Below are 23,457 nucleotides of genomic sequence, written 5' to 3'. Positions count from 1 at the left end.
TGCTTATGGAAAGCTATTTGCATTTGCAAGTAATGAATTGTAAAAGGACTAACAAAGTTAATTTGGTTTAGTAGTAAGTAATAACCTTTGTTTATCCCAACATGATTAGCATGTTCTAATTTCTGATCAATACCAGTGAACAATTTATAGCTGATAATATCACAATTAACATAAATTATAAAATATGCTTTCAACAGAGAATGGATGAAAATAATCATAAAATACTACTAAGTCATTTATGTCTATTAGTGAAAATATCAATCAGAATTATTATGTGGCAATATTATACAGTAACTGTTGATACAATAGTCCAAAAGTAAGACGTTAATGACATCCTACAGATTTCTTCTTGATAAATACCCATCCATATGTTTTGTTTTAGGCAATCATATATTTAAATATATCACAAATTTTTAGCATAGAGTTAAAAAAACTGGTTTTTACAATTATAATCAAAGCTTCATAGAAAGTTTTTTCCTGATCAAAACATGACAATCAGTTAATAAAATGTTACAACAGAAAACATATGCTCGGAAAAAAGGAAACTGAAACCTTTTCACAGTACCCTGAAAATGGCATAATTGAAACAGCAAGAACATCAGCTTTTACATAAAGATGCTGATGCAGCTTTTTCAGGATCATTGCCATGTATAAGTCAATTCAACTCTTTCATCCCTTCCTAAATACAAAGTGCACAGCATTCTGGGTTTTCATTTTCAGTTGAAGTAAGAATGCTAATGACAAACAAGAAAGAGCATGTCAAGAGTATCATACAGGACCATGATATTTTAATTGATGATAAAATCAAAAGTAAAATGACCAAATATATCACATCCTCCTTAATACTGATCTCCCCTGCTATGACCACAGCATTCCAGAACTTATCAATAATCTCAGGTCCACCAAAGAAGAAAACAAGTTTTTCTGCTTCCAGTGTAAAGAACCAGATTTTTGCTTACTGTTCAGTATAAGGAAATACAGTTCTGCATTCTATGCTCACTGGAGCAATCCTACTCACTATGATGATGGCAATTACCAAAAAAGAAAAAAGAAAGAAAGAAAACCCACAAAAAACAACAAAAAAATGAGCGACTAAGCCATACATCTTAAAGGCAAATCTACCTCTTATTCACAAATATATCCTTTGTACACAGCAGACTGCTAAGTACATAATAAACATTCAATAAACACTCAAGGAATGAAGTATCTCATGAATTTCTATGGTGGACTATAATTAACAGAAAATATTTGTAAATGAATCAGCAGACAAAATTCTTTGTAAATTCAGACAAATTCTGTGCTTTATCAATTCCATTTTTCTTCAAGTAATTTTTTAAAAATATTTGAGCAAGAAAGAGAGAGAGGGAGAGAGAGCAAGCACGAGCAGGGGGGAGGGGCAGAGGGAGAGGGAGAAGCAGGCTGCTCCCCGCTGAGCAGGGAGCCCAATGTGGGGCTCAATCCCAGGACCCTGTGATCATGACCTGAGCTGAAGGCAGATGCTTAACCAACTGAGCCACCCAGGCACCCCTCCTCTTCAAGTTTTCTAAAGGTTTGATGAAAATTATAATTTCCCATAAATTGCCAAAGTTATAAATTCAATTTTTGATTACTCCATAAATGGCTGTCTTCTATTAGTGGAGGTTATAATTAGAATTAACTGTATTTAAAAAAAAAAAAAAAACTAGTAATAGAATGAGCACTCTTTTTACATTTGACATTACCTAATCCTTGGTTCCACTACTTGCAATCTCTGGGATACTACTGTTACCATTAACAGTTGCCATTTCTGGAATAACTATGTATCAGACATTATACATACTGAATACTTTGCATCTGTTATCACTTTTAATCTACACAGCACTCTTCATTAGGTATCATTCATATTTTACATGTAAAGGAACCCAAGGATCAGAGCTGACTTGCCTAAAGTCAAACCCTAGCTGGTTCAAGGGAAGAACAAAGATTTGAACCTCAAATCTATCTTACTTTCAAGCCCAATATTTTTAAATGCCACACTTAAGTCTTACTTTGGGCAACTATGTAAACTCCATAATGATTTTCTCACATGTAATTTGGGGAAAAAAGCATCAAATTGCTAAAATTTTTTTGAGGACCAAACAAGGTAACAAAAGTGAAAAGAAGGTCAGTTCATACTTCCCCCTTCCCTTGCCTATCATTGTGAGAAGATGATAAGGAAATAATACTTTGTTTCAACATCCTGCACTTAACGAAACTGATGAGCCCACAGTTGGCTTGGAAGTGAGAATTGTATTCCTAACCGGAAAACAGTATCTGGACTGAAATAAAAACTCCCTCTTCTTTATTACAAGATTAAATTGGTAATGAGACTTCCAAGTATCAGAACATTGGTATTAAAGAGGGTCACTATTAGAAGTAGATACTACAGTGACAGATCTAAAGTGTTCTTAGTTATACTGAAATCACAGTATTACTGACACCATAGATACAGAAGTAAATACAGATTTGCAAAAAAATTTGTCAAGTATGTTTTTCTCATCAGTATCACAGTATGAAATGCTTCAGGAGAATGAAAATCCTGAAGATCCAAGTTCCTGTATAAAAGAAAGAGCTGAAACATGGGATGAAAAGTATTTATTAGACTACCAAATGCTACATTTATAAAATGGCATTAAAATCTACCTTAAGAGATAATAGGCAGGGAAAACTGAGACATCAAACATTGCTGGAATATAAATTCCTACAAATAAACAAGTTTTTATTTATAGTTCCATTTGCAAACCATCTGTCATGATAGATTATATGGTATGCACGTCATCTGGCATTAGGGCATTACTAGAAATAAATAACTCAGTTGCATACTATCTATAGCATAAAAATTGCTGAAAATTCAGTGTAGTTATTTGAGAAGAAAAGGTTACGGAGGTGGTTATTTAGCTAGGTAAATCACATTATCAGTATCTTAAAATCAGGGTCACAGAATAAACCTGGCCTCCCTTGTTAAAGAGAGAACTATCCATTTTGCACTCCAAATGTTAGAATGAATGGGATGTCAGATACTTTGTCTTTCATTAGTTCATCTTGATTGCACTCCAAATAACGGGTGTTATCCTTAAATTTCTGGCAGTAGTGACACAGGATTTCCTGAAACAATGATGATTCCCTCAATAGTTAAATTCTTAGTCCGAAACTAAGAGCTGTGCAAGTTTTTCTCTGTCCTGTCCACAATCAGAGGGTGAAAGCACTTTCTGTGTCATCAGGAGAGAGGCTGGAAAGAATCTTGATTAAATAAATGAACAGATCTGGGGCACCTAGGTGGCTCAGTCGGTTAAGCAGTTGCCTGAGGCTCAGGTCATGATCCCAGAGGCCCCCTATAGGGCTCCTTGCTCAGTGGGAGTCTGCTTCTCCCTCTTCCTCTGCCCCTGCTCCTGTGTCCTCTCTCTCTCACTCACTCTCTCTCTCTCAAATAAATAAAATCTTAAAAAAGAAAATGAACAGATCTTTCATATCACATTAACTATAAGGAAGAAACAAGAAAACGCTTTGTTACGATATTGCTTTAGAGAATGTAACTGCTTCACAAACTTGAACCTCTCAGTGAAGAAGTCTACTTAAATTAGGCCCCCTGGGTGGTTATTTATTTACTTTTTTCCAGCATGTAAAGGCCCTGAGGATATGGGACTACATCTGCAGAGGAGAGCTTCAGTTTTAAGATGAAGCATTAAAATAAGAGCATACTTGAGAAGGTTAGCTCTTCATGAGGTGATACCTTCTCCTAAGGTGGGTTTCAGCTTGTCTTAGTGATTGGCAGCAGTGGGTTAAGGATGTTTGGCATCTTTCAATGAGACAAAGAATGACTTTTCTTTATCCAGTACAAATTTCAAATGTCCCATTAGACATTCACTTAGAGGAAAAACCAGTTTATAAATTAACTGAGCCTAGAATCTAACTCAGGTTTACATATATATTCTCAAAATATTTATATGGTTTTAATATGACATATTTTTCCATCAATTTGACTACCAGATAAGCAAAACAAGATTACTCTTTGTATGTCAGAATCTAATCTCAAATGTGATGGTATTAGTAGGTAGGGCCTTCTGGAGGTCATGTGCACAGAGCCCTCATGAATGGGATTAGTACCCTTTTAAAATAAATGAGACCCCAAAGAGCTCCCTTCCACCATGTGAGAACACAGGGAGAAGACAAGCCCTCTATGAAGCCCGAAGCAGGCTCTCACCAGACACTGAATCTACTGGCACCTTGATCTTGTGAAACTTCCCAGCCTCCAGAACTGTGAAAAATAATTTCTATTATTTATAAGCCCTCAGTCTACAGAAGGGTTAGAGCAGCCCAAATGGACTAAGACACTTTCACCAATGACAGTAACGATGCTAATGATACATGAGTCACAAATGGACATGCTTCAGTCTGCATCTGCAGTTGTTACATCCATGGTAATTCCATCTATAGGTTTAAGAATCTATTTTCAGGGGTGCCGGGGTGGCTCAGTCATTGGGGGTATGCCTTCGGCTTGGGTCATGATCCCAGGGTCCTGGGACTGAGTCCCACATCGTGCCCCCTGCTCCTCGGGAAGCCTGCTTCTCCCTCTCCCACTCCCCCTGCTTGTGTTCCTTCTCTCACTGTGTCTCTGTCAAATAAATAAATAAAATCTTTAAAAAAAAAAAAAGAATCTATTTTCAGGGACGCCTGGGTGGCTCAGTCGGTTAAGCGTCTGCCTTCGGCTCAGGTCATGATCCCCGCATCCTGGGATGGAGTCCCACCATCGGGCTTCTTGCTCAGCAGGGAGCCTGCTTCTCCCTCTGCCCACCGCTGCCCATGCTTGTGCTTGCTCTCTCTCTGACAAATAAATAAAATCTTAAAAAAAAAAAAATCTATTTTCATTATCCTCAACCATCTAGGAGTGTCTGAGCATTTATACTATATTTGCTTATTTTTATATAATTAGGTAATAATAATTTTTTTAAATGTAAGTATAATAGATTATCTCAGAAGAGTAAAAGGAACATTACAAAATATTATAAAAAGGGGCAGTGGATAGGATAGGGTAGAAAACTATTGCTTTAAAATTTACTGACACCTAAAATAAAATCCAGCACTTCTGATTCACTTACTTACCTATTTACCTATTTATTTTTGGTTACTTTGTTACTTGGGGGGATTTATCTTTACATTTGAAAAAACAACAATTCCCCCGCTGACATTCTTCCTATCAACTTACAGTCTTGTGACTACCAACGCCTTCACTTTTATCTTCTTTTTATATTTCACTTTAGCCTCCCTGCATGTTACTAGAAATAAAGCTTTTAACATTTCAGAAGGTCAGGTGGAACACAGGTTCCCATCTGCTTCAGTAAGCCAGCACAGTCCCAGGCCCCTCTGCTGCTTTCCCAGCCCTGCTCCCTCAGAAGCAGTAAAAATGATCTTAGCTTTCTCTTCCAGAGAATTCTACTTAAAGAGTTGACCAAATGTTAAAACCATGCCAAATCTGAATTCTTAACTCCATCAAATGTCTTTTTTCTTGGTGTACATGGGGTGTTCCTTTGATTATATATTTAGATATTTGCGAATCCAAACGACTTGAGGTCTCCTAAGTCTTTTTATATTCTCATCAAAACTTTTTTTTTTTAATTGGAGAAAAGGAACCAAGGGGGGGGGGGAAACAATCCAATCTCACCATTTGTGATGTACTAATTGTCATATTCAAGTTGATACTCATTTTCTGAGTAAGCATCCCTTCATTTTCCAAGAGAAATCTAGTAACTGTTTCCAGATATATGGCAATCTCTCTTCTAGCTATATATAATTCCTACCTATCCTCATTCATTCTGCATGCTCCTCTCAGTCAGGAGCACCAATGCCCACAGGCACAAAGCTCCAGCGATGTGACACAGAGATATTCTTTGATTCAATCCTCGAGAGAGTAAGAGTAGTGGGGAGAGGATACCTACCCCAGATCCATGATTCATGATTTTGCTGTGGATCTCCTAATAAAAACAACAAAAACAGAAGCATATAGGAAACAATCAGCTGTCTAAGAGCTAACCAGGGCCTTGAGATCTCCTAGTGATTGTTAATCTGTAAGCAGAAATCACTTCTCATGTACCTTCCACATTTTGATACATCTGATCCAAAGAGCAACAGTCCAAGTCACTCGAGTTCAGAATGTATCTATTTTTTGTCCCACCACAGTTAACAAGATACTTGTAGGGTATGTTCCACATCAATGCATTCTACTAGAGGTAGTGACAGGTATAAAGGTCTAAAAAACATGATAAATGTCCTAAAAAACATATGGTCTAGGACAGAGCCAGATATATATACATTAGTATTCTACAAGTAGATAATATGCAGTATTATAGATCAATAAACAAGTAATCAGGAAAAGCTCCCTGAGAAGAACTATGTTCATCTAAACATCATCAAGGAAGAAAGATTAGTTGAACTGGATCTTGAAGGATAGGCAATGAGGAAATAATAAAAGGGTTTTAAATGGTGGAACAATATGATCTTATTTGTAATTCAGAAAGATACAGTTATCTTTTACTCACAAATATGATGAAGCTAGTAACCCACCCCCTTTTCTTAAAATGAAACAACAAAAATCGAAAGACTGCACCATCCATATACCTACAGTAATGCAAAAATTGTGCTTCACTTATTCAGTAGATTTTAATTGTCTGGAAACTATGTCCAAGGCACTATGCCAGATACTTGATATAGAAAAAAGAAAGTACCCCCCTTCCTTCCAAGGAGCTCTCAAGAGATGAATATAAATCCATGTGATAGGCACTATCAGATAAGACAAAGTGCAAAGAACCCTTAGTATGTGTTTTAAAGGAGGTCAGCTGGTGGGCCAGACGGGGGAGAGTAAAGATGCACTGGGAAAACACCAGCTCATGCAGGTTAGGCAAGCACAAAGAAGGAAGGGATTATCTATAAAGAACATGTAAAATAAGAAAAGATGGCAAAGGAGCTTGGGTCAGTAGAAACCTACCACTTAGGGGATAGACAGAAGAAGAATTGACAAATGAGATAAAACGATTAGAGAGCCAGGAGGAGCATCCACACAGTGTCAAAAACAGAGTGAAGACCTTCAAAAGGAAAGGGAATGCTCATTAACAATAAACTCTACAGAAAGGACAAGTAAAGCCTGAAGCAAATCAACTGGACTTGGAAGCTGGGGGTGGGGGGCGGAACGGGGGGTCATACTGATCACCTGCGAGACCACTTCCTGTAAATGGGGTGATTGAGTATGGGGAGACACAGTGTGAACCAACACCAAAGCATGGGAGTCATGTACTCTTGACAATGAATATTAAAAAAAAAATTACTTTTGAATACAAATTAGATTTTTTTATGTTATGTTAATCACCATACATTACATCATTAGTTTCTGATGTAGTGTTACATGATTCATTGTCTGCATATAACACCCAGTGCTACATTCAATACGTGCCCTCTTTAATACCCATCACCAGGCTAACCCATCCTCCCACCCCCCTTCCCCTCTAGAACCCTCAGTTTGTTTCTCAGAGTCCATTGTCTCTCATGGTTCCTCTCCCCCTCCAATTTCCCCACCTTCATTTTTCCCTTCCTACTATCTTCTTTTTTTTAACATATAATGTATTATTTGTTTCAGGGGTACAGGTCTGTGATTCAACAGTCTTACACAATTCACAGCACTCACCATAGCACATACCCTCCCCGATGTCTATCACCCAGCCACCTCATCCCTCCCATCGCCCACCACTCCAGCAACCCTCAGTTTGTTTCCTGAAATCTTGCCATTTGCAACGACGTGGATGGAACTGGAGGGTATTATGCTGAGCGAAATAAGTCAATCAGAGAAAGACATGTATTATATGATCTCACTGATATGAGGAATTCTTAATCTCAGGAAACAAATTAGATTTTTAAAGAATCATGCACAATAAAAAGAAAGAAATGAAAACATCAAGATGAACTAATGAAAGACAAAGTATCTGACATCCCATTCATTCTAACATTGACTGCAACACTCCTAATAATACACGATGGAGTACTTCAACGTTGAATTTTAATTTTTATCTTGAGCTTGCAGTTGGCAAGATTTTACTTTTGGCAGTTTGACAACTATACTTGAAAGGGTCCAAGACCTTAGTAGGTATCAGCTAGACAGATGGTCAAGGTACAAAGACTTTCTGCATCTTTTTTTTTTTTTTTTTTCCTAGAGGTCTTTAAAACCAAATGGTGTCATTAGAATGTAAAGCTTATTTAGCATTTGACTACTGGAATAGTCAAGGTGTTTTAAAAGCTCTCTTCATCTTTCTGCCTCTGAGATAAAAGATGACAAGGTATCTGATCCACTCCACTAAAGACAGAGGACAGGGAAAAAGCCAAAAATAAGAGTCCACTAGGCTTAAAACAAATTGTTTTTTAAAATAATAATCTTTTAAATCAACACTCTTTGTTTTTGTTAAAAGAGTAGTATATAGCAAGGAGGTGGGTGGCCATATGGTTACAAATCAAACTGCTTGTCCTTATAAACAAAGGCCTATTTCATAAAGCAGCAACATAGATGCCTAATGCTTTGCACTATATTTTTATAGTCAATAATTACTGAGATGAGTAAAATCATAGGAGGTCAACCTCAAGTGGCAATAACATATTAACATAGGCACTGAGGTAGAAGGGAATTCAAAATGAGATGTTAATATTTAAAAAACATGTTTTAATGACTTGTCACAAAAATAGTACTTCTTCACACTATAAGGAATTTAAGAATCCTAGCATGAAAATCACTTACCCAGCTCTTCATTTTCAATGACTTCAAATGTGGCCCAAATATCACCTTTCGTAGGAATTATATTTTTTATTGCTAATATATCATTAGTTAATTCCTCTGCTTCCATCACAGGAGATATCTATAAGAGAGGCAAAATTTCTTCAGAATGTATGTCAGACACAGAAGTCGCCTAATGACAGGGCCAATAGTGCTCACCCCATTTACCAACTTATGATGCTCCAAGTTTCTTACTTAGTATGTTTACCTAGCTTCTCTAAGCACACAGGAAAAACAGCCTGTTCCGATCTTCTCCGTAAAATGTAATGTGAGTGGAAAAAGATATTACAAAATACACATAATCAGGAATATTTTTTTTCTCACTTAGTGAGCAATTAGATCACTCAAGGAGGGAAGAAGGTACCAGTCATACACAGAAAGACCTTCACCAGACAGTGAATCCAATGGTATTCCAGGACTAAAAATTTTCACTCATCAGTTCAATAATCAAGAGTTCAAAGTGGTTTGGTTTATTCAGTCTGGGCCCTGAATTATACACAGTCGATTGCTGTCTACCATGCCAAAAAGCCCCAGGGTTCTAGTGGTCTGTGGTGTGCCCTGCCGTGCCAAGCGACAGACGGTGGGATACCAAAGCATGCTGGAGCCAGGATTTCAGGGCAGAGGGCAGAGTCTGCAATGCCAGCCTTGGGGCCAGCTCCACAAGAGTCCCAAAGCCTCAGGCCATGACATAAGCACACCATCTTCTTCAGGGACTTTTGGGGTTTTTGACTGGTTTCTTCTTCTTTTTGTTTTTGCCAATCTTAAATGCATACTGGACAAAAGCAAGCTGGCTTTTTTCAATATGAATTTAGTTATAACATTAAACAAACAGAAGATGTTTTAAACATTAGGATACTGCAACTGCAACCTAGTTTGCACTTTTTCAGTAAAAGCATGTACCCATTTAAAAATTTCTTCAAAAAGGAATGTGCTCATTACCATTTCTCCTGTCCAGTACATAAGCATATCACACATATGTAACATAAAACACACTCTGTTACAGGTAACTCCTACGGTCCATCTTCTGTACTTTGTGGAATGTATAGCTTTCTTCGGGAAGATATGAATGATACAATAAAGTCCACTGGTTTTTATTTTTAAAATCCCAACTAAATATAATCTTAAAAGAATAAAAAACCTCACTATCTGGGAAAACTGGAAAACTTTAAGCAACAGAAACATTAGATGAATCATTTCAATAATGCTGCTCACACCTCAATGGCTTTACATTTTTAAAGAAGCATACCCTTTCTTAAAATAATAAATTAATGAGAAACCAAACTGTGAAGGAGTCAGCCGGGAGTGCCTCAAGTTGACACAGGAACTGGAACTCCATTCCTTGTCCCCAAAGACTCCCAAGGACAGGGAACCCCCAGAAGTACTAGAACTACACAAAGCATGCTTTGGAAATCATTACTCCAAGGAATATACAAATCAGTATGATGATCATCAGGTTAGGAATATGATGATCAAGGAATGTGTTCTGGCCTTAATACTTTTAATTCCCAGTTTGTATTCATGTAAACTTGAGACATTACTTGCTTCACCTATCTCCTGGGGCTGAGGTAACGACCAGCTGAAATAAATATAACTGAAGAGTTTTCTAAAGTCTCAAGCATGAAACAAATATTAATGATTATTTTTACATAGTTTTTGTTATGTTTTTAAAGAGAATTTGGAGTTGTTATAGGTGAAACTGGGCAGTCCTTTACATGCATATACTTAAAATAAGAATTTTGGTCTATTGTAATAACTTGTGTTATGGTCTTATCGATAAGATAAAATTAAAATGAGCTGCTAAACAGTTTGTGTGTAGGTGGAGCTAAGTCATGTGCTTTGAATTGACTACCTCTTCTAGCATTAACGATGAACTTGTGCTGATTATCTGTACTACTTCCTTGTGTCCCCTATTATCAACAAACCACAAGCAGCATAAGAAATTTGATGTGGCCAAGGAGTGGCAAGACTCCTGCCTCTTAGCGACTTATGACTGTAGTAGTTCACGCCATGTTCTAAGTGAGTTAACCAGTGCCACAGAGACATAATATGTAATCATTAAAAAATATAAATGAGTGATTACAATATATTTAACAAAACTAAAGTCCAGAAATATATAAGACTCTATTTAAATCTTGGACTTTAGATGGCAGAATGTCTTCCTCATACAGAGAATGTAGTCTTAACTGAGTAGGAAACTGAATTATCACCGTTACCCTCCCTAAGGCAGACGGAATACAGAATATGGCAGCACAAGGACACTTTTAATTCAGAAAAAAAAAGAAAAAAAAAGATTCATATTCTCAAAAAAGAGGAGTTGTCCAATATTCAAATAAATTGGAAGATAGGAAGTTAGTCTAGAATACAAGAGTGGAAGACTATTAATAAATAATAAAAATAATATAGGACTAGTAGTATTGATTATTTATTAAACAATTATGTGCCAAGCAATTTACTGTTTTAGAAGCAGTATCCTATTGAGGACTCACATCAATGATATGATGTAAATGCTCTAATTATCCTCATTTTACAGGTGAGATGATTGCAATTCAGAGTAAGTTAACTTGCCTAATGTTAAGATGCTATGAAGGGGAGAAACAAGTATTTGAGGTCAGGTTATTTTCTAGAACCTACAGAAAATCCTAACCATAACCTAAAGCATCTAAGATGTTCTCTTTCCAAATGACTAAAACATGGAATTCCTGGAGGATTTTGGAATAAAAAGTCAATCCTATCAATCATTGTTTGAACGAGACAGGTAAAATAAAATATAAGAAATAATGGAGAATTCAAGATACAGGAATTAATGCATATTAATACTGGCAACTTCCAAAAGTACTCTTTACATCCATCTTTAGGACTCACCCGAATTATAATACTGCAGTCAGGTTCCTTCCTTTCTACATACACTTCGATTAACAAATCTCCAGCCTGGGAAACCTAGAAAGGGGCAGATGTGAAAACAACAAATGTAAGTATGACACTTAAGACACAAAGTCCTAGCCCTATTTCTAAATATTTCATAATAGTGAAATCAGCCTGTCGATAGCATGATGATACACATTTTCTAGATGCGGTTGACAAGGAATCTACACAAATGATGTAATCCCAGTGCAATTTTTTTTTTCATCTCTTAACCAAGAGTTTAATGTCCTGAATATTCTTGGTAAAATAATGAATCTGGCTACAATGGGAACAGGCTGACGTCAACAAGAGAAGTTAGAAGAGCCATCACCATGAATAGGACAAACAAAATGAGAAGTGCAAATGATCCATATGTAATTGTGCTCTAAGCTACAGTGTGGGTATAATACCATTATTTAAAAGGGAAAAAAGGTGTTGCTAAATTTTCAAAGAGATATATCAAAAATTGAAATTTGAGGATAAATTAGGTTGGAGCTGTATTAAAACTAAAAATAGAGAAAATATATTTAGCAAAGAAAAAAAAGTGAAGTGCTAGAATAAGGTAGATGAAAAAGAGAAGCTTTTATTTTAATTATCGTCAGCCAACCATGTAGTGTTCCAATATTTGGGTCACTATTATATCCCAGGAGACATATTAAGTGAAGAAGAGACAATCCAGAAAATAAAAACCATAAGATATCACTATGTAGATCGACAGTATAATGTGGAAAAGGGTAATGAAAAACCAAAGGAATCCATGAAAAATATTTTGAGTAGCTTTTTTCAGAAATTGCCTTAAGTTATGTAACCACTTAGAAATAGTATCTCTCAATTTAAAAAAAAAATGATATTGGAGAAACAATCATTCTGAAGTTAAATTTGACTAAAAATAAAACCTGATGAAGAAATTAGTGAGGAAAACATTAAAAAGGAACTTTGAGGAAGTGTTCTTAATTATTCTGGCACTACAGACTTAGAAAACCTTATTTCCAATTTTTCTTCCTCACTTTCAAAACTACACAAAAATTCGAGGGAAGAAACGATACAGTTGACATTTCTACTTTTCACTGTGTTTGCATAAACAACTCTCCAGGAAGGACACATTTTAAAAATTAAAAACGCAAACACAAAGGACTCAGAGAGAGAAGCCAAAACAAGAATAGCTAAGAAATTCAAACAGGGATAAGACATGGAGGCTGTCAGAAAAATACGCTATAGCAGAGTTTTCAATGGATTAGAGAAAAACGCACGTGAAATAACAGGTTTCTCCAAAGTCGTCTACTTTTCTGGTCCAGTTACTCTATTTTATAGACAATTCTTTTCCTCTACTTAGTGACTTATACTTAATTAAAAAGCAGCCAAGACTCATTATTGTAATATGAATATAAAAGATAAAAATGCAAAAGGACACTCATACTTGATCTAATAACAACATAGGTAATACTGCCAAAGATTATCCCTTGGGCTCATACAACCCTTTATTTCATGACTGAAACTCCCCAGAAAGCAGTAATTCAAGTAATTCAATTCAACTCAATGAGCCAGATTTTTTAGTGTTAGGGATAACTCCTCTGGAGCCTGCATTAATGACTTAGGGTCAAAATGGAGGAGATGCTTTCTTAGGTAAGTACTCTATCACAGTACTAGTACTCAGGATCTCGGGCACTAGAATTGAAGGTTTTCCTCCCCTCCTTCATATGGAATGGTAGCTCCAGTGACTTTTCTAATATTTCAGGAATAAGGTAAATTTAGAGTCTGACTAATAAGGAAGTATTTGCCTCATTCTTTGAGTATATCTATAAACAGAATATATTTGACCCATTGATATTATTTACACTGGTATCCTGTATCCACTACAATTCAAAGTGATTAGAGGAAGATTAAATATGAATTTTGAGAAAATCCAGTGAATGTTCACCAAACAAGGAAAGCTATGCTGGAAAACTGCAGTGCAACCTGAACACACAAATCCAATATAATGCGACTGAGGAAAGCAAAAGAAGGTTTAGAAAATAGTCAATTTAAGACATAAATCAGCATATGTGACAAAGATGACATTAGAAACATTCCACTAATATAATCATCTGAGAGCATGCAGAGCAAAAGCATAGAAGAAATAATTTATATTTTCAAAATCATAATGGAAAGAATCATTATAGAGCTGAATTTTCAATTTACTCTAGTATTTCTTTGGCTTTAAATGCTTCCTTTGAAATCCACTGGCATTTTTAATAGCGCATTTGTAAGTAAAAATTGATTTTATAAAGGGCATTAATAAGATTAATAATGATTTTTCCCTCTGTATTTTGAAAAATTTACATTAACATACTTTGGCATTTTGCATAGAAGCATCATGCTGCAAAAATATGCAACTATTTTATCTAGGTTCTTTTTTCCCCATTACTTTTACTTTGCTTCAAATAGGAACTTGAAAATAAATACAACAAACATCTTTACTTACAACAGAAGTTTTTGGGTTTTTTTTTTTTGTTTTTTTGTTTTTTTTTTTAATTCTTTGGAGATCTAACTAATACTACTCACTTGAGTGTCTTTCCACTTGGTAATAAAGCTATTTTCTATGTCCATTTGTTTGACTTGGTCTTCTTTAACCTGTTTAAAATATAATTTGGGACATTCTAATAAAATACAAGAAGTGATGGTACTCATCCTCACATAACTCTTCAGGAATTTAAAGACCAACAATTTAAAAATAAATGAGAATGGCCATCTTAATCAGCATGGGCCCACACAGCTAGGGCAGAAATAAGCCAACATGACAGAGCCTCATAAAGTTCAGAGCATTTTATGATGACATCACTTCAAACTGTGGATTCCATCAATGGAAGCTTTATCACTAAGCAACTTCATAAGCAGAAGGGCTTATGAATGATTTGCTAGAGTTTATGTAGGTTGAGAGACAAGACTGAGTCTCAAACTGAAATGCTCATTAAGTGTATACGAAATTTCCACCACTTCAAGTTGGAGTTAGCAAAACTACAAAGATAACCATTTATTTATTCACATAACAGTACAAAAATAGAAAATAAAGAGAGCACGTAAAGCCACACATTACTTTTTTTCCTAATTCTTTCATTTCTCAGCATCAGAATTATTGCAAAGAAGCTGTTGTTGATCAAAAACAGTGGACACATATAGAAAGAAAATAAAAAAGAGATCAAAGAGCAAAGAGAATCCAACAATTTTGGTGCCCATTCCTATATAAATTAAGATAAAAACTCTGTGTTTTTATTTTATTAAAATAGAGTTTCTTTCCTTTGGCTAAGGACTCTTGTGATCACTTAAAGAAGGTAAGTCTACATATAATAACCTATTACATTAACCCACTTGATTTCAACTAACATATCCATAACCCTGGAAAACAAGAAGTCTTATACAACACCATTTAACAAAGAGCCCCCAAAGGTTATATGACAGCCATGCCAGTGGTAATTAAGTGATGAAACTGAACCTTTGACTCAGATCCCTTATATTCTCCCCCCATATTCAAATCCTGGGCTTATTTCCTCTATTTTTACTTCTTTCAACGAAGAAATCATCCTTATTCTGACAGTTTCCTGATGAAACACTGAATATATTGACTTCATAAAATAGCAAATGAAAGTCAAATAATTAGAATAGATGACTTAGTAAAAACCACAGGATATTATTTCAGGTTTTTCTTCATTTCTAATTCAGACACAATTAAAAGAAAACACTAAAATGCATTCAATTGCAGAAGTTATCAGCCTGGTATCTCTTACCAAATTTATGAAATTCATAATTTCACACCTCTGAGTAGACATACTTAATACATACAACATACTGACAAAGAAAAAAAAAAAGCCATAGAAACGCCATAAATAGAAAATACTCTGTCCAAAAGACACCAGATGGCTTTCAAAGCAGTCAAATTTAAAATGAATGGCTACAGCTTAAAAGGCTAGTTGTATTTAAAGTATTAAAAATCATATAACTATCCTTTATTTTTAGATATTCAAAAGACTTGATTATAAACAAACTAAAATGTATTTTTTAATTTGCCAACAGTAACATCAAAACTATTTTAACAAGGGCAGGATATAAAATATTTACCTCAAATATCTCAACATAATTATTAATTAAGTCCTCGATTACATTCACTTCTTCACTAGTTTGTCCCTTAGTTTGAAACAAACAGGATGAAAAGACCAAGGCCAAATTATGCGCATTCATGTGATTGATTTCTGAGCATTTCTGAACCCTGTTAGAGAAAAGCATAGCTCATTACCAAACACTTCTGTTTGAAAATTTCATAGAACTTTAGTCACAATACCCATTTATCATTATTTAGCACACACATATTGAAGGTCTCTGATATAACAGGTATGGTGGTGATTTAAAGAAAACTGCAGTTCTTGTTTTCAGCTAGTTTACAGTCTAGTTAAGAACATAAGAAAAAAACTAAAAGAAGATATGACTACAGGTTACAAAGCAGTACTTGTTTGTTGATTGGAGGAGGGACCCACCATATCCAAATAATTCCAGATAACAGTGCAACCTGAGACTAAGGCTTAAAGATGTGCTTGCACAATGGTGGAAAATGACTGAGGGACTAAAGCATAAATGAAAGAGGGAATAGGGGGAAGTAGGAAACAAGGCAAGAAAGGTGAATCGGGAGGCATATAGGAGAGAGTTCCAAATTCAAGGTTCAAGGCTGAGCTGAGTTTTCCAAGAAGGGCAAATCAGGTGAGAAAATATTTGGCAGCATGTGTTTGTATGGTTATTCAAAATTGGATATTCTCTCTCAGAAAGCAAACACTTAATTTAAAAATACAATTATACTTTTCTTGGATATTACTGAGTGGCTTTTTGCAATGAACAGACATGAACAGAGGAGTCAACTCTCCCCATGAGTAAGCTACAACATTTGGGTCTTACGAAGAGCCCTTAAAGTACAGCTGACCTTCGAACAACACAGTTTGAACTGTGTGGGTCCACTTCCATGTGGATTCTTTTCCATAAATACACTACAGTACTATTAATATATTTTCTTTATGATTTTCTTAATAACATTTGCATCTATAAAAATGCACAGGTGATAACTATAAGTGATATACACAGAAGTATCCGTTGATGCTATTTGTCACTGACCATATATAATAGGACCCTGCTCACTTTCCTAATTACATTTATAAATTTTAAAATACATACTAAAAAAGGGAGACCAGCTGTATCAAAGGAATAAAACAAGACTAAGTTAGGTACACCCATCTATAAAAAGCAGAGATTCTAGTAGTTACAAAAAAAGTAAAAGGCGACAGGAATATATATATATGATGATGTAAGAAACTCACAATAAAATGCCAAACTGCATAGCAGAGACAGACCAAGTATAATCATCATATGTGATTCATAAGATGCAAAAGGAATTGCAAGTTAACAGAGGAGGGTATAATAATTGTGGACATCCCTCTCGAAACCACTTCTGTACTTTTATCACACTAAATTATAAACATCTGGAAAATTTATCTGCAGGTCTGCCTGTGTTACTAGAATCGAAGCATCTCCCCGTCTGGGACTCTTGCTTTAATCACCCTGGAGTTGTGTAATAAATATCTGGTGAATGGAATTAAGTAAATGTTAGTCATGGAGGAAGCAATCTGTTATCTGGGGCAGGGAGGGAATTAAATGCTAAATCAACCTGACCTTATCCAAATCGACCTCGCAAACTTCTGACAACTCTATCAAACATTCCCACCTTTTGTGAGACTTCCTTCTGCCATAGCATCCTCTTTGCTACTCTTCACCTCACTCCTCTTCCATTTCTGCAACTGCCTTAATTTCTGGCATAAAGTCCACACTACAGTTTTTTTTTTTTTCCTTTCCTTCCTTTATTTCTCTGCCCCACATGCTATCATTCCCAAGTGTTCCTATTCAGCCCACTGAGTCTCTTCTCACTCAGGCTTTCTCATTAGAAGTCCAAGAAAACAGTTTCCTGATTAGTTTCTCTGCATCTATTCTAATCTCTTCCCAATCAATCCCATTCATGGGTTATTGTCCTAAAACAGATTTGATCAGTCACTCTTTATTACCTAAAGGAATAAAATCTAAATGTTTTTACATGACCATCTGAGCCTTTCACAACCACCTGCCAGCCAACTACCAACCAGCTCATCCCCTAGCACACCTGTTTCCCACAAAATATCCTCCACTCATTTCTTGTACTTACCTTTCTTTCACCCCAGCTCACATACCCCTTTAGATGTGAAGCATCCCCTGGGTGTCAACACACGACAAATCACTCCATCCTTCTGCCCATGCTAAAATTCTTTGTATTAAAAACTGTCCCAATGTTGCTGTGTTTCCCTAAAAAATATAAAATGCCCTGCAGCAACCCTGCGTATTCACTTGGACATCCACATGCTCAGTTTGGGAACGGTGGACTTTAAGACTTTGTCTTCATGTATTATTATCAAATGTTTCTGTTCACGTGGAATCTTAATAGGTACTGTTGTGTACATAGTAGGAACTAAAATATCTGTCAGTTGGAGAGAAGGAGGGAGGGGGAAGGACAGGAATTCATTATCTCAAATTCAAACCTGAATTAAGAATTTAAAGATTCTTAACCACCTGGGTGGCTCAGTTGGTTAAGTATCCGACTCTTGATTTTGGCTCAGGTCATGTTCTCAGGGTTGTGGGATCAAGCCCCACATCAGGGTCTGTGCTCAGCAGGGAGTCTGCTTGGTATTCTCCCGCTCCATCTCTCTCTCTCCCCTACTTCCTCCCTCTCAAAAGCATGTGCCCACTCTCTCTCAATCAATAGATTTTAAGAAAAAATATGTATAACTCCATATTTAAAATATTAACTTAATAAACTGTAGCAGCTTGGTCATACATTAAAATATTTGAAAAAAAATCATACAAAAAATATTTGAAAACATATACACTATACTTGTATAATAAGAAAATCAGTTTTATAGTAATGGAGTTTACATGCATGAGAAGTGGTAGTGGGAAAAGAAAGATAACGAGAAAAGAAATTGTGAATAATTTCTGAACGTAGGCTGCAAATAAGGTAGTTTTAGTAGAAATCAGCTTCATTAAAATTCATTTAAGAGAGTCCTGCATCCATGCAGGAAGGATTGTAGCTACAATGATATTCCTTAAGCCATATTTACACTTATTAAAGTTCTGTGGTAATTCTTGCTGATAGCAAAACAAACCAAACCTTTCATTTTAATGGAAAATTTTTTTTTCTTTTTTTTAAAACATTCCTCATCCTTCAGAGATCCCACTTCTCAAGCTACTACTATATTCTTCCTATCCTCCCAAATGTTGAAAACTACATACGCTGACAAAGACAATATTTTTTTATTTTTAAAATTTTCTCCTCTGATCAACAGTCTGACACTAAAATGTTAGAATTATCAATTCGATACAAATTCATAATGAAGAATTAAAAGTTTCTATAGAGTCCACCATGAGAAAAATACTATGCTCACATACAGACTCCTGCTAGAGAATTCTGGTCTTCTCTTCCCCAGCTTCCCTCTTAAGTGAGTTTCAAAAAGTTTGTGCTTATGCACTGGATTCATTTGGGGATTCTGTACCTGATTATTTCTAATTCATTTAAGAAATCTTCCAGTATTCTATTTATCTGAAATGGGTCTTAGCTACAGAAAGAAACACTAAAGTGATAGTTTACTGGGGATTTCATTTTAAAACCATTTTCTTCACCCATCCTCCCACCCACCTACTGTGGTACACCAGTTGTTCTCTGTATTTAAGAATCTGGCTTTTTTTTTTTTTTTTTTTTTTTTTTTTTTTTTTCCTTCTTTGTTCATTTCTTTCTTAAATTCCTTATGTAAGTGAAATCATATGGTATTTTATGGTATTTGTCTTTCTCAGTCTGATTTATTTCACTTTAGTATAATATCCTCTAGGTCCATCCATGTTGTTGCAAATGACAAAAACCTCATTATTTTTTATGGCTGAGTAATATTTCATTGTGTATACATGCTACTACTTCTTTATCCATTCATCTATTGATGGACACTTAACGTTGTTTCTGTGACTTGGCTATTATAAATAATGCTGCAGTAAACATAGCAGTGCATATATCTTTTTGAATTAGTGCTTTTACATTCTTTGAGTAAATACCCAGTAGTGGAATTATCAGATTATATGGTAGTGCTATTTTTACTGTTTTGAGCAACATCCATACTGTTTCCACAGTGGCTACACTATTTCATATTTCATATTCCCACTGTTTCATGTTCCCATTAACAGCGCATGAGGGGTCCCTTTTCTCCACATCTTTGCCAATACTTATTATTTCCTGTCTTTTCGATACTAGCCATTCTGACTGGCGTAAGGTGATATCTCATGGTAGTTTTGATTTGCATTTCCCTGATGATAAGTGATGTTGAGCAGCTTTTCATGTGTCTGTTGGCCATCTGACTGTCTTCTTTGGAGAAATGTTTATTCAGGTCCTCCACCCATTTTTAATCAGAGTATGTGTTTCTCTGTCATTGACTTGTAGAAGTTCTTTATATACTTTGAATATTAACCCGTTACTGGATATATCATTTGCAAATATCTTCCCCCATTCAGTAGGCTTCCTTGTTCTGTTGATAGTTTCCTTTCCTGTGCAAAAGCATTTTATTTTGGTGTAGTCCCAAAAGGTTATTTTTGCTTTTGTTTCCCTCCCCAGGGAGACATCTAGATTGATTTTCTAAGGTCAATGTCAAAGAAATTACTGTCTATGTCCTCTTCTAGGATTTTTATTGTTTAAGGTCTCACATTTAGGTATTTAATCCATTTCAGTTTCTTTTTTGTGTATGGTGTTAGAAAGTGATCCAGTTTCTGTCTATTGCATGTAGCTGTCTGGTTTTCCTAGCACCACTTGTTAAAGAGACTGTCTTTTCCTCATTGTATATTCTTGCCTCCTTTGTCATAAATGAACCATGTAAGCATGAGTTTATTTCTGGACTCTCTATTCTGTTCCATTGCTTTGTGTGTCTATTTTTGTGCCAGTACCATACTGTTTCAATCACTAGAGCTTTGTAATATATCTTAAAATCTAGGATTGTGGTACTTCCAGCTTTACCACTATTTCTCAAGATTGCTTTGGCTATTTGGGACCTTTTGTGGTTCCATGCAAATTTTAGGATTACTTGGTTTTAATTCTGTAAAAAATTCCATTGGTATTTTGATAGGAATTACATTAGATCTATAGATTGCTTTAGGTAGTATGGACATTTTAACAATTTAATTCTTCCAATCTTTGAGCATAGTATATCTTTCCATTTATTTCTGTCATCTTTAGTTTCTTTCATCAGTGTTTTACAATTTTTGGAGTACAAATCTTTCACTTCATTGGTTAAGTTTATTCCTAAGTATTTTATTATTTTTGGTGCAATTATAAATGGAATTATTTTCTTAATTTCTCTTTCTACTACTTCGTTATTAGTCTCTAGAAATGCAACAGATTTCTATATATTCATTTTGTATCCTACGACCTTACTGAATACATTTATCAGTTCTAGTAGTTTTTTGGTAGACTGAAACCATTTTTAAGATATGATGGGAAATTCACAGTCCCATATAGAAAGTTTGCTATACTACTTTAAATTTAAGAAATAATGATGTATTGAAAGGCATGTTTGAAATGTCTAGGAAAGCTCATGAAACCACCCACCTGTAAAGGTGTTCAATTACAGCTGCCAACGTTGCTTGGTTGACCCCTGGAAGAGTACGTATAAATGCTCCATACTTTTTAATTCTTTCCTTGTCATCCTGAGTATCTAGAGGTTAAAAACAAAACAAAACAAAAAACAATTTTAGACCTAAACTAAGAGTCTGTACTACAAATTTGCCTTTTAACAGTATTTTAAAAGAGTAGTCATCATTGTATTTCACTAAGTGATCTAATCGAATTTCAATAGAATAAACATTCAAACTTCTCTAATTCTGGAAAAGCATTTACATCAACATTAGATAAACTATAGTTCTAATACTTTCTAATTAAAAATGAAGCACTTTCAAAACCCAGGTTTGCATTTTATCTTCCACTTTACGAACTACTGAACTTCAACTAATAGGAATATATTTAATTAATAACTCAAATTGGAGTACAAATTGAGAGATAAACCAAAAGTACTTTCTTTGGCTATAGAAAGATTTCACTATCTGTTATTTGAAAATGACATTTCTGATTTTTTCTCTTCGGGAAATCACAAAAATCTTACCAAAACTACGCACCATCCCAAAGCTATGAACTGCATTACCCCGCAGATCCATGTATAGGGCCTTTTACCAACCCTGCCACCTCCAACTCCTTGGAAAAGGGAGGGGGTAATGAAAGAAGTCACGAGCAGACCCTGAAAACTATTACACAGACTTAGAGGAGAACATACCCTCTGTTATGGAGAGGAGGATGAAAAGGAATTATGCTTCCTTACCCTAACTCCAGAGGTCAAATACTTGGAGAAACTAGACCCAGGAACTCCTGAAGTTCTAGACTCTACAAGATGTATAGTGGTGGTCTGATCTGACCTGCTAGCTCATAAGGGAAATGAAAGGCCATTCTTCAAATAAAGCACCCTTGTGTTGACTTTGTAACTTAAGGGAATTGCACTTATATATTCCCTTGCAATTCCCAACTACCTTTGGAAACAAGACTTTTTCATTTTCTGCTTAGCCCTACCTATTCTATTCACAGAAAGCCAGCAGCACATTAATGATTCTTTAAAAGTACACAGTCACTTGTAAAGGGCATGAGGATCCCTGGGGAGGTAAGAAACTCTGTGGCACATTTCTGAAGTAGACTCCTATTCAAAACTGTAACTGATAGCTCTTTTGTACTGATTTAGCCTGCACGTAAGGTCTCCGAAAGTAAACGTGATCATACTGACTTAAGCCTGCTAGTGGATGACTCTCTAAAAGCAAGAGTGGAAAACACCCAAATTACATTCAAAGGACTATACTGGAAGTGAATGAAGAATTATCTATCATCTCTAGTACAATCCAAATTTTACCCTCTTCTCATCCAGTTTCTAACTGTAATGGTATTTATTTAATAAAATGTAATTAATTCTACTACACTTACTGTAAGAAGTCATGCTAGTACAGCATATTTTCACAAATCTAGTAAGGATAAAATAGATGATATTTTCAAAGTAAAGCTTAAGCAATCTGAAAGTAAAACTTTAGATTTCAGGTCATACAGAAAATACAAGGAACTGTTCAGCTAGCCACAGACTTCAATTTAATGGTGTTCTTAGAACAGATCATATATCATATAAATAAGTGGTACGACACTGTAAGGCATTCTTTGCCTCAGTGCACAGGACCCAAGAGAGCTCTCGTACGAGGTCACCATGAACATTCCGGTTTATTCTTGTCAGATCCAACATAGGGCACTTCTGACAAGTCAGGGCTATGCTGGATCTAAAAGCAAATGACTTTAAGGCTACCTGACCTAGTATCCAAAACCTTCTCCAAGAATTCACATACAAGTAAAAGGTGAACACATTCCTTTTTGACACATGCTATTATCTACCAACTACCTCCCCCTGACAACATTAAAGACATAGAACCTGATAACTGAGCAAAAGTTTATTTGCCTCAAATTTTTGATAACTGATTTTACAACAAAGAAATTATAAGCCTTTATCGAGACGCTATAATTTCATAGTTATAAATTACAAAGAACTCTTTCCGAAACAAAAATGAGGGTGGCAAGATAACTG

The 23,457-nt window shown here is 35.5% G+C and overlaps 1 protein-coding gene across 1 annotated transcript in view; it reads right to left on the bottom strand.

Annotated features, from left to right (window-relative positions):
• The window catches only part of ARAP2 (ArfGAP with RhoGAP domain, ankyrin repeat and PH domain 2), a 169,065-nt gene that overhangs the window by 40,295 nt on the left and 105,313 nt on the right, over positions 1-23,457 (bottom strand). The window contains exons 21-25 of the mRNA XM_044913011.1: positions 21,405-21,510; positions 15,818-15,965; positions 14,267-14,335; positions 11,687-11,761; positions 8,789-8,906 (exon numbers count right to left, since the gene is read on the bottom strand). Of these exons, the coding sequence (XP_044768946.1) occupies positions 8,789-8,906; positions 11,687-11,761; positions 14,267-14,335; positions 15,818-15,965; positions 21,405-21,510 (516 nt within the window). The remainder of the gene's footprint in view (positions 1-8,788; positions 8,907-11,686; positions 11,762-14,266; positions 14,336-15,817; positions 15,966-21,404; positions 21,511-23,457) is intronic.

Source organism: Neomonachus schauinslandi, chromosome 2 (assembly GCF_002201575.2).
Source record: "Neomonachus schauinslandi chromosome 2, ASM220157v2, whole genome shotgun sequence".
In the NCBI taxonomy this organism is placed as follows: Eukaryota; Metazoa; Chordata; class Mammalia; order Carnivora; family Phocidae; genus Neomonachus; species Neomonachus schauinslandi.
The sequence above is the reverse complement of the archived record's forward strand: the minus strand, read 5'-3'. Positions and strand labels throughout refer to the sequence as shown.